General features: G+C 37.9%; 1 protein-coding gene across 2 annotated transcripts in view; it reads right to left on the reverse strand.

Moving 5' to 3' along the window:
• CXADR (CXADR Ig-like cell adhesion molecule) overlaps positions 1–14,088 on the reverse strand; it is a 32,903-nt gene that overhangs the window by 7,636 nt on the left and 11,179 nt on the right. The window contains exons 2-7 of one of the 2 annotated variants that reach the window (XM_069024038.1): positions 8,862–9,031; positions 7,996–8,200; positions 7,469–7,624; positions 6,339–6,461; positions 5,915–6,053; positions 5,380–5,566 (exon numbers count right to left, since the gene is read on the reverse strand). In XM_069024038.1, the coding sequence (XP_068880139.1) occupies positions 5,380–5,566; positions 5,915–6,053; positions 6,339–6,461; positions 7,469–7,624; positions 7,996–8,200; positions 8,862–9,031 (980 nt within the window). Of the gene's footprint in view, positions 1–1,044; positions 5,567–5,914; positions 6,054–6,338; positions 6,462–7,468; positions 7,625–7,995; positions 8,201–8,861; positions 9,032–14,088 lie in introns of those variants that run through there. The other variant, XM_069024029.1, reaches the window with a different exon arrangement.

Genomic DNA, 14,088 nt, shown 5'->3' on the forward strand with positions numbered 1-14,088 from the left:
ATGAAATTTTATCCAAGGCATTGTATAATACACATACAAAGGACCACAGAGGTTCTGTAGACCTACCAGGTGCTGAATGCCCTCTGTTCTGTCAGGACACTCAGGAAAGTTCTAGATGCTTTGCTGGAATTCCACAGACAAGCTGGAGGTACTCAACTTCTGGTTCACGGTCACCTATCCTCCAACTAAAAGACCTGAGGAGCAGCTGAAGCATGCAAGAGCCATCTGTGACAAAACTGCCACCCTAAATTCAACACTTCCACCCTTTCCCAAGTCTTGACATGAATGTTAAAAAGAGTGTAAGAAAAGTTTCTTAGAACTCTATAAATAGAGACAAATCTGAACTTCTACTTTTATTAGGTTTCCTTTTGTATTTAAGCATGAGCCTTAATTTGAAATAAAAAAAAAAAATCCTAGAGGTTTATTCACCAGTACTCCATTTAACTTCACATGCTTGTGCACACATGTATTGTGTGGTCTGGCCCAGAACACACTATTATATGAACATAGGCATGCATTGTAACATATGAACATGCATACATTATGAGCAAATGCAAGCTAATTATGCCTCCAACAATATGAACTTAATACATGCCATTAATGTGAATGGAGCCCATGCCAGACTTTGGATATACACCCGAGATGACTCTGGAGAAATCACATTAATCTCAGGTAAAACAGGGACAATAATCAGTTTGTTTGCAAGGTCAAGTGGTGCAGAGTATTCTGAGTCAACTTCACTGAAATTTAAAAATATGCATATTAACACATTAGACACAAAAAACCTGAGCATTTTATCAACATGCTTTGAGTGCTGTCACCCTGCTTGTTTGAACTTTAAAGACAAAGATTACTCAGTTACAGGAATTTTTGGTTCTACCTAAAATAAAGAGGGATGAAATTCAATCTAAAGTTCCTTTGCAGCCGTATGTTTCAGAATAACTATGGATATCCACAATTAAAAATCCCATCTAAAAGTGCATATTTTAAAATATCTAAAGTTTTACTTGTCTTGGAAGGGGGGAAAAGAAGCAACAAATAAAATTATTCATGCCACCATGGTATACACAGCCATATTTATTAGTTCACTTCCAATTACATAGAGAGAAAGCTGAAGCCATACACAAGTGCTGCTTTAAAATAAAGACAGACTACTGTTTTCTCCAACAGTTTTATTTCAAAAAGTACACAAGTCTGTCATGGAACTACAGCAGTTTAAAATTTTGGATTTTGTTTTTTTTTTTTTTTTACAAATTCACACACAATACCTGTATTTTAAAATACCATTCCCCCAAAAGTGTGAATATAAAACCTCATACTGAAATTCGTATCAATGTTCAAAGTCCATGCTTTGTGCATGAGAAGTGTAATGTAACATTGTAACATTTTGGATCCCAGGAAGTTATTGCTCTGCTTTCAGCTGAGCTATGCCTCAATGCTAGGGGACTATTAAACAAAGGACCCCAAAAAGCACCTATCAAGTGTATAAAACAAGGTTTAAGTGACACAAATAGCATAATATCTTTAGACTGGAACAAAGACCTAGAGGGACCCAGAATATATACACTGCTCAGAACAAAACTAAAAGCTTGTCATGGAAACCAGTAATATACAATATTCAGCATTACAGAAAAACTTGCAATTCAGAAGTCTTACTTGCACTATTAAACAGGAAGCATACATCTAATATAAATGAGACTATCAAGAGCTGAGAAAGACGTATGCGTTGTACATTTCTTTCAAAAGTCATGTTTTACCCCTCCAACAAGGCATTTTTGTGCACCACACAGTTTTGGAAGAAGTATTCGTTTTTAGGGAAGGAAGTTTCACACAAGTATCTTTAAATATCCACTGCAGAAAGTTGATGAAAACTTCTTGTAATGTATGGACAAGTGTTACATAACCTCTACAGTATTACAAGTCTAACACTTTATTCACACCATGCTAAAATTATGGGGTTTCTTTCTATATATAGTAGTCCTCAACAGGCAAGTTTACAGTCATGACATTAACTAGAGGTTTCTTGAGCTCACTTATAGTATTTACACAATGGTACTCCCTCCCCTTCCCTCCCCCTTTTTTTAATAAAATGAGACATTAAAAATGCCACCTCCTAAATGGTATATCAGCTGCCATTACTTCCTAAAAGTGTTCTGTCAGCAGAGCTCTCTGCCACATCGGACACCTCACATGTTTAACCAGTTCATCTCCAATACACCTAGAAATTATTGTTAAATACAGTAGTTGCTTTTGAGAATCATAATCCAGTGTAAGTGAACAATCTAGTGACAAAAGAAACCATTTATAATTTATAGTAGCAGTATTATGTTTTCATAGTAGTGTTGCATCCACCCAAAAAGGCATGATGATAGCAACTTGAGGCAGAGTTTACCCCAAGTCAGAGGTTCTATATTTCAGATAAGGACTGTGTCAGATTCCATTTCTTTCATTTTTCCATGCAATTACATAAATAGACAGACACTGTCAAGGCTGCTAAGCCTAACAGCCAGGCTCTGAGGGCACATCAGGCTGTCCTTCTGTCCATTTATTATTTTGCACAAGCTGACAGAGCATCAAGCATGTGTAAACTCTGCTCTGCGTGCTTTACTGAGACAGGTCTCTGGGTTTGTGTCCTAGGGCTTGCCTGACTAAGTTACAGGGTCTCAGGCCAAACCAAAAACAAACCAAAACAAACAAACAAAAAATTAATAAAAAAAACCCAAACCACCAAAATACACATAGGTCCACAGATGGCTTAGAACTAAATTTAGTAGGTTTGCTGCCTCGTTCCTTAGGTTTATAGCTCTCTCTCAGTCTGTGATTCAGTTTAGTCTTGCACTCAACTTGTATTTATAGTAACTATACCCTTTTCATCAAGGAAGGCCTTAGTTTCAAGGTAAACAATCAGTGTACGATTAACATCTTGGAAGTCTCTTCTATCACAATAATTGGATGCAAAAAGATGTCTCCTCATCTATAGTTCTTCAGAAGCTATGTTTGGCACATTGACTAAACCTATTCTTTACCACATAAATAAAAGTCAATCATCCCTCTCATTGGTACAACAACTGAAGCATTTTCAGGAACACAAACACTCAAATCATAATTAGCAATTGAAGGAGTAAGTGACGTCTTGAAATACAGAACAATACAGAGAGAGAGACACTGAAGTTCACATCCAAAAATAGGCATGAAGAGGTATAAATAGTACATAAGAATCAAGAAATCAGATCACAGTGTCATGTTTTAAGAACTGTACCATCATCTAAGCACCTGTTCATACAGTATGTTTAGGCACCAGAAATTTCATAAAAACTGAAGTTACAATCAGGCAAAGTTTATTGACAAGGCACACATGAAAGATAAAAAATCTGATCTCTAACAGTATCAGTTTACAATCTAAAAAAGTCCCAGATGTGTAAAACTAACTCTATATTACTTAATAGCCATTCAAGTTTCTAAATTCAGTATGAAGGGTATGTTAAAACCGTGAAATTGCTTGGGTTGTACGGAGCTTAAAGATGACCTTGTGCCAACCACTGCCATGGGCAGGAGCATTTCTTTATATTAATAGTGCCAGCCAAAAATTGTGCACCTATTTACAGATAGGACAAACATTTAGTAGTAAGCAAAAGAATTCATCACATATCTATAAGCAGCTACAAAAAAGCAGATACTAAACCTAGAAGTCTTGGGGAATGTTGTTTCCTCACACTGTTGCTACACACAAATAATCCTAACGTCTTTCAACAGGCTATTCAGATATTTCCTTCATCAACATCAGTGCACACACTATAATGCTTTTACAATTTTCCAAAATACCTTGCAGTTCAACATCTCTAGCTAGAGCAGCTGAAAAAACTCTCCCCCACCTGCTCCCCAGCACAAGACAAAGACGGTAGAAAACAGGCGGAAAGAAAAAATTCACAGATTCAAACTGTACTGTAGAGTTTTAAATGGAGCTTTTGCAGGTATATAACAACAGTCATCAGAAGCTATAAGAAGTCTTTAAATACATGTGAAAGTAAGACAAGGAATTGTTGTGTTTCTCCTGTATTGCTTTAAGTATGCAAAATTGGGAAGAAGTGTTTTTAATCTTGCAACATGAAATTTGTATCAACAATTGTGGATAATTATTGCCTCTCAGCTACATGGAACTCTTGCCTCCACAGTCTGAAGATTGGTTCAGAATATTCAGGGCTGTTGAAGAGGCAAGGAAAAGTGAGCTTTGAACTCCTTGCAAATTCATACAGCCAGACATTAGCATCTTGAACAAGGGCTGACTACTGCTTAGGTACATATGGGAAAAGTTGTTTCCACAGTGGTTAGAGCAAGAGGACAGACATCAAATACCAGTTACTTAACAGGTTTCATTAAATCCCTATGGAACTTCTAGGAAATTGCTTTGGAAAAAAACCTAAGAGCACTGTCTTAGTATCTAACTAGGTGTTGGAAAATGCAAGGTACGATTAACTTAAAGACCTGCATAAAGATACATTAATTAATTCTTACTGTGATATTAACAGTTGATCTGTAGATTTTAGAGCTTAGATAGCACTACCAACAACCTGATAGGACCTCTTGCATCAGATAACATAAGTATTGTTATCTGACAGGACCAGAGCTAGTTATTGTAGAAAAATTTGTGTTTCAAAGAACTTGCCAGGTCTCCTGTCACACTTCCACTCACTGCCATTTTAAATTCAGAACAGATTAATTAAATTAATTGAACCAATCAAGTAACTGTATGCCCCTGAAATAAGAGCTCAAGTACTCCAAACAAACATTACCAGGTTAAAGAACCACATAAATATTCAATTTGAACAGAATTCAAAGTCATCCTTGGTATTTCAGCCCCCTGCAACTATACCAGATAGTGGCCAAGTTAAAATATTTCTGTTATTCCACAACTGAGAATAAAGTCTCAGGACCTCTGAGAAACTTCATGGTCTACACATGAAATGCTTTTGTTACTTCCCACTTGTCTCTCACTGTTACACATTCAGAACTGCACGTTAGCTGACAGTGTCAGAGCCTCCTCAGCAACCTACCAGAGGCCCAAATACCTTCAGTGTCCGATATTTTTTTATGAACTTCAACGCTTTTAGCAAATAGTTCAACTGTCATATACTAATAAGTTTAAAATTAAATATGAGAATTGGTGGCTTTTCAAACTAACTTGTATATTCTCTTCAAGGAAAATTTCATGCCAGTGTTTAAATGAGGGATGGAACACAGTAGTTTTCTCTAATACTTACAATGAACACTTTAAAAAACAGCTTTTAAATTAATAATATTTTATACTATCGACCCATCTTTGCTTTGTGCTGGAATCATCACAGGAACAGCTCCCATTCTACTTAAATTAGGTGCAGCTACCTTTGAAGGTGCAAAGGCTGGGGTTTGAGGAGGAGCACGTTCAAAGTCTTCACTTGGGACTTGGCTATATGGAGTTTTGGTATATCCTTCCATGTTGGAGGGAGACATTGAGCCCAGGGAAGAACGATTGCTGCCAATGTAGCTGCGAGCTGTTGAACTGCGACTTTTTGGAGGTGGAACATCTTCTCTGAAATAAACGAAACAAAAAAAAAAACAGTTGCAGGACAAAAGTTCAGTCACCACTACTTTAAAACAAATATTCAGTTTGGTTTTTTTAATTCTCATGCAGTAGGCAAAAAAATCCTTACATCTTCCTTTAAAGTAACAAAAATCCCCCAAACCCTCAATATTCATTGCCTTTAAAATGTTTACTGAAATTAGACAAACCACAAAAAGTTCTCTGACAAGCCAGTGTGTTATAATAAGATTTCCAGATTAAGACAGAAATCTCAACTGTTAAGTAACTTATTTGCAGAAATACACATTTAAAAGTTAATCTTCCAATAATACTGCTCAGAAACTAGAGACATGTTACCTGATATCATGATGTACTTCTTTCTCATATTTCTTCTCTCTGTGCTTCTTACAGCAACAGAAGATGAGAGAACACAGTACAGCGAGACCCAGCAGAGTTCCTATAATAGCTCCAGTAATTATACCAGCTGTATTTACGGCTAGAATAGGCAAATAACAATACTGTTTGTTAAATGTCAAAGTTATAAGACCAACTTTCTTTTAACATTAAGCCCAGTATGCTTCACATGAGGCAGGTCAATAATACATCACTGCATCAGAGGGGAAGTGCTCAGTCACATGCATTTAAAACAGTAAGACTTGAAGTGGCACCCACAAGTTACATAACAGCATTGGGGTTTTAAACCTTTTAGGAGTTTAGAGAAAAAGACTGTTCAGGTTTAACACACAGAACACTGTGTGACTATTACACAGCAAACACTTACGAGGGGTGACATTCAGCTCAACAGAACATTCATCCGTGCCAACTCTGTTTGAGGCCACACAGTTGTATGTACCAGAATACTCTCGAGAGGCATTTTTCAGAAGAAGTTCCCCTGTATTTTTATCTACAAACAACAGAAGGTAGAGGTTTATCATTTGCCTAAATATAATTCCATGGTCAACATCATAGAATTATTAATCCAGCACATACATGAAATCTTAACTTTAAAATGTCATATTAAAGATATCCAGATTAAAACAAAATTCTATCATGCTGTAAAATGCTATTGCTTGTAAAAGTCTTACCCTGTTAGAAATGTATTCCACAGCATTTGACTTGCTCTACTTGCTGAACAAGTTAGGTAGTGTCTAGATTTTTGAGAACACTCTCAGTGTCCCCAAACCTACATTCACAAGCCCAAAACTAACATGGTTTTAGTAAGTTACAAGTCACTCTTGCACAATTTCCCACTCATTCTTGTCCAGCACTGATATTGTCAACTGCTCTTTTTGTTACCATGAGTCAAATTTGGGATGTGAAGAAAGAAGGGGCATAACAAAAGTAGCCTAAACTCTTCAGTAGTACAGAGAAGGACTTTAATGATCAATCATTCACTGTCAAAACAAGAACTAAGAGACATCAACTAGCACTACCAGGAGTTAAGTTCAAAACAAAGAACAGTATTAGGTTCTTCCTTTGTAGCTAATTTTTAGGTTTTAAGATATTACATACTCTAATAAAGTGCAGAAGCTTACAAAAAAAATGGAGATGTTTGCTTCTTTTAAATCAAACTGAAGCCACTTCTGAATTCCCTACTGTCCACTTGAGCACAAAAGCAAAAGCATCAGCAAGCAGAAGAACTCCTGACGCTTGGGTATGGGTGAGCGTGATACTGCAGCCTAATGGTAAGAATCTCAACTTGAAGCTTGAAACATTTCCCATCATGAATTAAAAACCAAAATCAACTCCAGCTCATTTCAAAGTCAGTTTTTTCAGAGGGCAGAAGTGACACTTGATCTTGACTACTCTATAGTAATACTAACTCTGGGATGCTCACAAGTCAATATAAGCTAAAAATACTATTGCAATCTTTTTAAGTATTTCAGAGTAATAAATGAAGTTTGACAGTACTCAGCACGGACGTGGCAGGAAGTTCTTGTGTGCCAGATACTCTCCTCCAGTCGTAAGACAGAAGTGGGGATCCTTCTTGTGACACACATTTCAAGGTAACGTCTTTTCCAATCTCCTGTGATCCTTCAATGGAACATTTGGTCCTTGCTGGCTTTACTAATAAACAAAACATCACTGAATTAAAAACAGTCACAATCAAAATGCTTACTAGTTGTGTTCTAGCAGTCAGTCTATTTTGCAAAAGAGAAAGTTTGTGCCACAAACCATTTCCATGCACTGAAAGAGTTTCTATGAAATATGAGCCAGGCACAGAACTTCTAAAAATGCTCTTTATTTTAAATATTATTCACTTCACCTCCTAGAATAGGATTACACCCATCCTTCCCAAGGCCTTGATAATGACCATAATTGGCACAGGTTCAGTACAACAGTACCCAACTGGAAGTTTTCATTTCAGATATTGAAAATAGGATGGAATAAGCACATAAAAAACATCACTGAAAATTTAAGAAAATAAATTATCTTACCAAGTACAGTCAACTGTATTTTTTTGCTTTGAACTCCAGGAGCCTTCTTCACTTTGCACTGGTATGTGCCAGTGTCTGCTGCCTTTAAATTCAGGATATCCAATGAACCATCACCAGATTTGGGATCAAGATTTGTAAACTGCATTCGCCCAGTCATAGCAGCATAATAATGATTATAAACCCTGTCTACAGCATACATAATTATCTATGAAAAAAAGAAATAAGATTCAGAAATCTACTTAGTGTGCAAACATTTTAAATAATTTGGTCTATCTGAATACTCAAGTTTCTTTCTATAGTTTTAACCTCAGACATAGGACATAGCCAAATATCTCCATCTTCAAAATATCACCACACACAGCATTATAGTGAATACTCCAACCAAACACCTGACCAAGTACCAATATGTCAGCATTGACTTCTGACTGAAAGAAAACTGTTTAGAATTGCTCTAATTTAATTCTGCAAAACCTGCCTACTAATACTGATTACACTTCCAAAGGCAAGAAAGCATTAATAACTAAAAGAGTCAATATATTTAAAATTAAATCTCATGAATTTGTTTTCAATAAGGAATATAACTCTGGTACAAAAGCAAAGTTTCCTTTTTGGAACTGAAATGTATTTAATTTGGGAGTTCTTCATTAGAAGGCAAGTTTATAGTGAAAAATGTCTTGACATTTCATCCTTAATCTGGTATTTCAAAACTTCCACTAGATTTCATATGACTGGTGCTTCAAAGCAATTTAAGATCACAAGCATCCCAGCCTGAAAAGGTGGAAGTTTAAAAAGGCAGTAACAAAACTCAGACATTGACCTACTCAAACAACTAAATTAACACTGCCCAAAAAGAAGTCTCTACTTACTATTTGCTCCTTCTTTTGATTATCTGCTGGTATCAATACCCACTCAATATCTAGTGGGCCTTCATCTTCTTCCGAGAGTTCAAAAGTACACGGCAACGTAACTTTCTCTCCTTGTGCTTTTTCAAACATTGACTGGTCAACTGAAGTTATAGTTAGGCTTCTTGTTAGACCTATAAAAACATATTTTTATGTTTTGAAAACAAGTCACACACAGTTTTTCACTGTAAGTGTTCTATGACATACTTTTCCTGTATAGAAATCATGCCATCAGTCAGACTTGTCACCGCTGAAGAGCCTGTGCAGATCCTGTAACCCAACACAGCACAAAGTCCTGTGCTGCTCATTTGGAATTACTTCCAACAGGCAGCTACATCTTTCAAGCCATACTTTTTCTTTTTTGCACAATTCAAGTCCCACACAAACCCAAACTAAACATTTCCAACAGCAGATTTTTCAAGTCACTATATAATCACCTTACTATTACTCCCTCACTGTAGAATGAAAGTATGGAACAGTAATGAAGTCTGCCAGATTAGAAAGAATTCTTGAGAATCCCTGGGCTGGAAGTAAGTTACTTTGCCTTGAGTTATAAGGGCTTCTCTATCTACAGGGACACAGAGGACAAATTAATCTTTTTCAAACATCTCAATGAGTTTTTTTGCATTTGTTTGTCTTTTCTGTTTGTCTTACTCCTCTAAAAAGGCTGTGCAATCCTTATCCGCATGCCTCTAGGCAAACATGCTTTCAAACAACAAATTTTCCTCAATTCAGCCCTGAAAAAGAATCCGTATACTGACACAAAAAGAGCTACTCAAAAGGCCTGAAGCAAGATTCCCCCTATTTCACAATAAACGCAGGCTTCCCTTATATCAAGTGAGCAGGCTCGCACATCACAGCCAGGATGTGGAAAGAACACCCTTTGCTCATGATGGAAATGGGTTTGGCACTGGTACAGCTACTGTTTTGTCCACCTTCTTGGAAACCAAGCTCAGGTTTTCAGTCACTTTATGTGTGCAGGTTGCTAGACAGACACACAGATGTGACCACAGCCATGAGAGCTGCAAGGCCACCAGGAGAATGGACAGTGTGAGGAAGACAGATGGCTTTGGCACCTTTTACAGATCTAAAGTAACAGCCTCAGGTGAAAAAGTTTAGAATCATTTTGCACAGTGCTGTTGTGTTCTAACTCGCACTTCTCCATATAGTAGAGGAGCTCCAGCACGGTAGAGGAGCTTCCTGCAGTAGATCATAGAATATGGTGAGTTGGAAGGGACCCAACAGATACCCTTCTGCTTTACTAAAGTTTTGCTCTGTATCAAGTCTTTGCATTCTCTTCCTGATGATAAAACAATGGGATCTTTAACAGCTATTTAAAAAAATCCTTGAGAAAGAGAAATCACTTGATATACTAAATTCCAGACAACAGCCCGCAAGAAAAGGCCTTCAGAATAGTTAATTATTAACAAACTAGGTAGGATTATTTTGTTTCCTATCATTCATAGTATTACTTTTTATGACATTGCCTTCAGTCTGGGGGAAGGGGAAAAAAAAAGAAACACCAACCAAAAAAACTTAAATCAACTTGAGGTAGGAAAGAGAGTTACGTGCAATGTCTCTTACCGACAATGGACACCTTTTCAAAGACAACTCTAATGGGTTTGTACCACCTCTTTTTTGACCACAGTAAACAGATCTGAACAGTTAATTCTGTGCTACTAGGTTGAACTACAACAGTTCCCTAAATAATAGTGATCTCCATGAATACCTGTTGATTTTTCACAAATCCTATTCCCTCCTAAAGGATCTTTTCAGATTTCCAAGTGTAAAACTAGCCATTCTAAACCTCTTTAAAATGTTGTTTGACTAGTGAATAGATTAAATTTGGTCAGCTCTATATAAACAAAGACAACACTACTACTACCCATCACCTCTGTTTATGGGTAGATTTAGAGTACATTCATGCTTCCATAAAAGACAGTAGCATTTACATTATTAATGTAAATTCCTGAACTGTTTTTTCAGCAGCTTCCATACTCTTGTTTCCCTTTTCCCCACGGCCTCATTAGGGAACTGTAATACAATATTCTCAAGTTGATCTCCAAATTGCATTTCTGCATCTGCAATGTTACTATATTAAAGAAAAGGGATGTGAACTCAAGTAGAGTTTAAGTGACTGATAATCAAATACATTATTATGTTACTTACTTCCTTAAAAGCCTCAAATCTGTAACCTGGGAAATTAAAAGCTTTCATTCTGAAGTAAATCACTGGAGCAGAGCTGCTGCTCTGTGGCAGCATCTCCAGTCACACTCACACTGCCATCTGAAGTTCCACCACAAAGGACCACAGCACACACATTTGCTTCCCCCTCTCCACAAGAGGACCTGCTGAGAATTTCACAAACTGGACAATAATTCATATAAGAGCAACAGTCTGCCTTTTCACAGCAGATAGTGGATAATAGAATTCATACTCTGGGGATGCTATGACACATCCCTACTACTAAAAAGTATAAACTCTGATTTTCAGTTGATACCTGCTGAAACACAACATGGCCAAAACAAACTGGACAGATGAGTATCCACATGTTGATTTTTTTGACTACTTTTCTAAACAAATGGGACTTGCAGGATCAATGTTTTATATCTCTCCCTCTTCAGCTGTTGCTTGTTCATCTCTTTGACAATTTCAAACAAATATAAAAGCAGAAATAACAGGCCAGTACAACCAGAAGTCCCCCAAGTACTCATTTGTACTGACAGAGATAAGAAGCATTAGATTCTTCAACTATCTCTTGCCTCTTCATTGCCAGACAACTCATGTGAGTATAATTTTAAAGTGGACATTACACGGTTTCATGGCAGAACACTGAGAAAAAGACACTGGCAACTGGGAAGAAAAATTATGTTAAAAGCTGGAAGTACTACATTTCAGAGACACGCTCCTAGGAAACTAGACTCCAGTAGTCCTGCCTATCACTGCCTGTCAGTTTAGTCCAAGTGCTTCAAAAGCCAGAAATAGTTTCTACTACAGCACTCATTTCTCTGATCCAAACATACAGATTGACATAGTAACCATGTGCCAAATAAAAGCAGAACCCAAAAGCCTGAAGAGCCTTGCTCAAAATAGAAGATTGTCACAAAAATATTTTTCAAGTTTCAATTTTTGACACTTTTGAAGTCCAAGTAGTATTTTCATGCACATTTGACTGCATGCAAACATGTCAATGAAAGCTAAAGCACACAATCCTCAGAATAACACTCAACAATCATTCCTGCACATGAAGCTTCCAGCACACACTAGCTGCTAAGAGAGGTACTCAAACATTAGTCTGAACCTTCTAATTATCAGAGCTTTTGCATAAATCTCAATTCCTTTCTTACTGCACATCTCCCAACACCTCTCTTTTATTATACCAGGGTTCCACAGTCTTTTTCTTAGACTAAGGCTGCAAACACTAAGCTCTTTTCCACTTTCTCTTTCTTTTGGGTCAACATCAGCATACAGAAGCAGCAAGCACCTCAATTAAGATACATGTCAGAGCTAGCTGGGCTTGGACTGAGCATTAGCAACACAAGGGAGGGGCAGGTAATTGGAGATTCCCTTCTGCAGAGAAGACACATCTGCTGCCAGATATGCTGCAGAAGGAGGCTTGGCCAGATTCGACATGTCAGAGATTGTCAAGGGTCCTCTGACCCTTATTATCATCACCACTATTGCCTTTTTCTTTTCTTTTTTGTTCTATTCCCACTTAATTATTACCTGATGTTAGCAAAGGAGACCTGGAGCAAATCAAATGTGACTAGAAAGCTCCAGGGGCAAAGAAGGACACAGAATCCCAGGTGACATTTACTCTCCTTGCTCTTTTCATGTAAGGGGGAAAAGGCTTGTAGAGACACATCCTTCAAGTTAAGAACTCACTACAGGATTGGCACTGCAAGGAGCACTTTAATTTTTATGACCACGAGTACCCCTGAGAAACAAGGGCTGCCAAGTGAGAGATGGGATCCACTCGAGGAAGCGGGTTATGAACAACCTCATCAGAGCTGGTGACGAGCACTGTAAATGAGAGATCTACCAGGAAATAGTATCTGAACTTTGCAGTCAGGGGAGGGAATAGAGACTGAGCCATTGGAAGTACCTGGTCTAGGTTCTTGTGAGGAAGAGAGATCCTGGTGAAGATAAAGCATGTTAAAAGAGAAACCACCTACAGCACCTGCACACAGAACTGACACCAGAGCGAGACGTGTGCAATGGCTTGCGTGACTGGCACTTTGTCATGGATGGACACCAGAAGCCAGGAAGGGAAGAACAGCAGGTGACCTCACCTCTACCTGAAGGAGCAGCTGCAACACAAAAAGCTGTTCTACAGGACAGACAACAGGCTGGCTAAGAGCTTGTGGGTCAGGATTAAAGGAAAGGACGTTATGGACAACATCACAGTCAAAGTTTGTTACAAATCACCTGATTGGGGTAAGAAAGCCAATGAAGGCTATTTCAGCAGTTCCAGAAAGTTTCTAAAAATAACAGAGACTAGTTATTGTGGGACATTTTCACCTCTGTGACATCTACTAGAAGGGCAACACAGCATGACACAAAATCTAAGAGGTTTCTGAAAGATTTCAGGGAAAAACAGCACTAAATGAGTAAATCCCCATTTGATACTTTCTTGCAATGGCTTTCAAGGAAAAAAGAACCCTAAGAACCTGCTGGGGATAGAATCAACAACAGCCCTGACTGCAGAGACCATGAAATAGTGAAGTATAAAACCCTGTGAGGAGGAAGACAAATCCAGCACAGACCCTGCACTTCATATGGGCAGACTGACTTACCCAGTAGCTGGAATTCTGTGGGATCCAATTCTAAAAAGCAAAAGAACTCAAGAAAACTGGGGGGTATTTAAGGGCAATTGCTAACCACACAAGGAGTACATCCCAACACCCAGCAAAATAAACACATCAATCAGCAGCTTGGCCTAAGGAGGAAGAAGCAAGAACAGCCTACCAAGGGAAGAACACACAAATATTGCCCAGGCATGCAGCATCCCTGCCAGGGAAGTCAAAACACAACCAAAGCTGAAAGCAGCATGGGACTTCAGTGCCACATGAAAACCTTCTACTATTACACGAGCAGTAAAGAATCAGAAAGAAAAATAGGACAGGTGATAGCTGATACAGAGAAGAGCAAAGTACTCAGTGTTGATGCTGTTTGGAGCAGAAGGCTGGAT

This window comes from Aphelocoma coerulescens, chromosome 1 (genome assembly GCF_041296385.1).
Source record: "Aphelocoma coerulescens isolate FSJ_1873_10779 chromosome 1, UR_Acoe_1.0, whole genome shotgun sequence".
In the NCBI taxonomy this organism is placed as follows: Eukaryota; Metazoa; Chordata; class Aves; order Passeriformes; family Corvidae; genus Aphelocoma; species Aphelocoma coerulescens.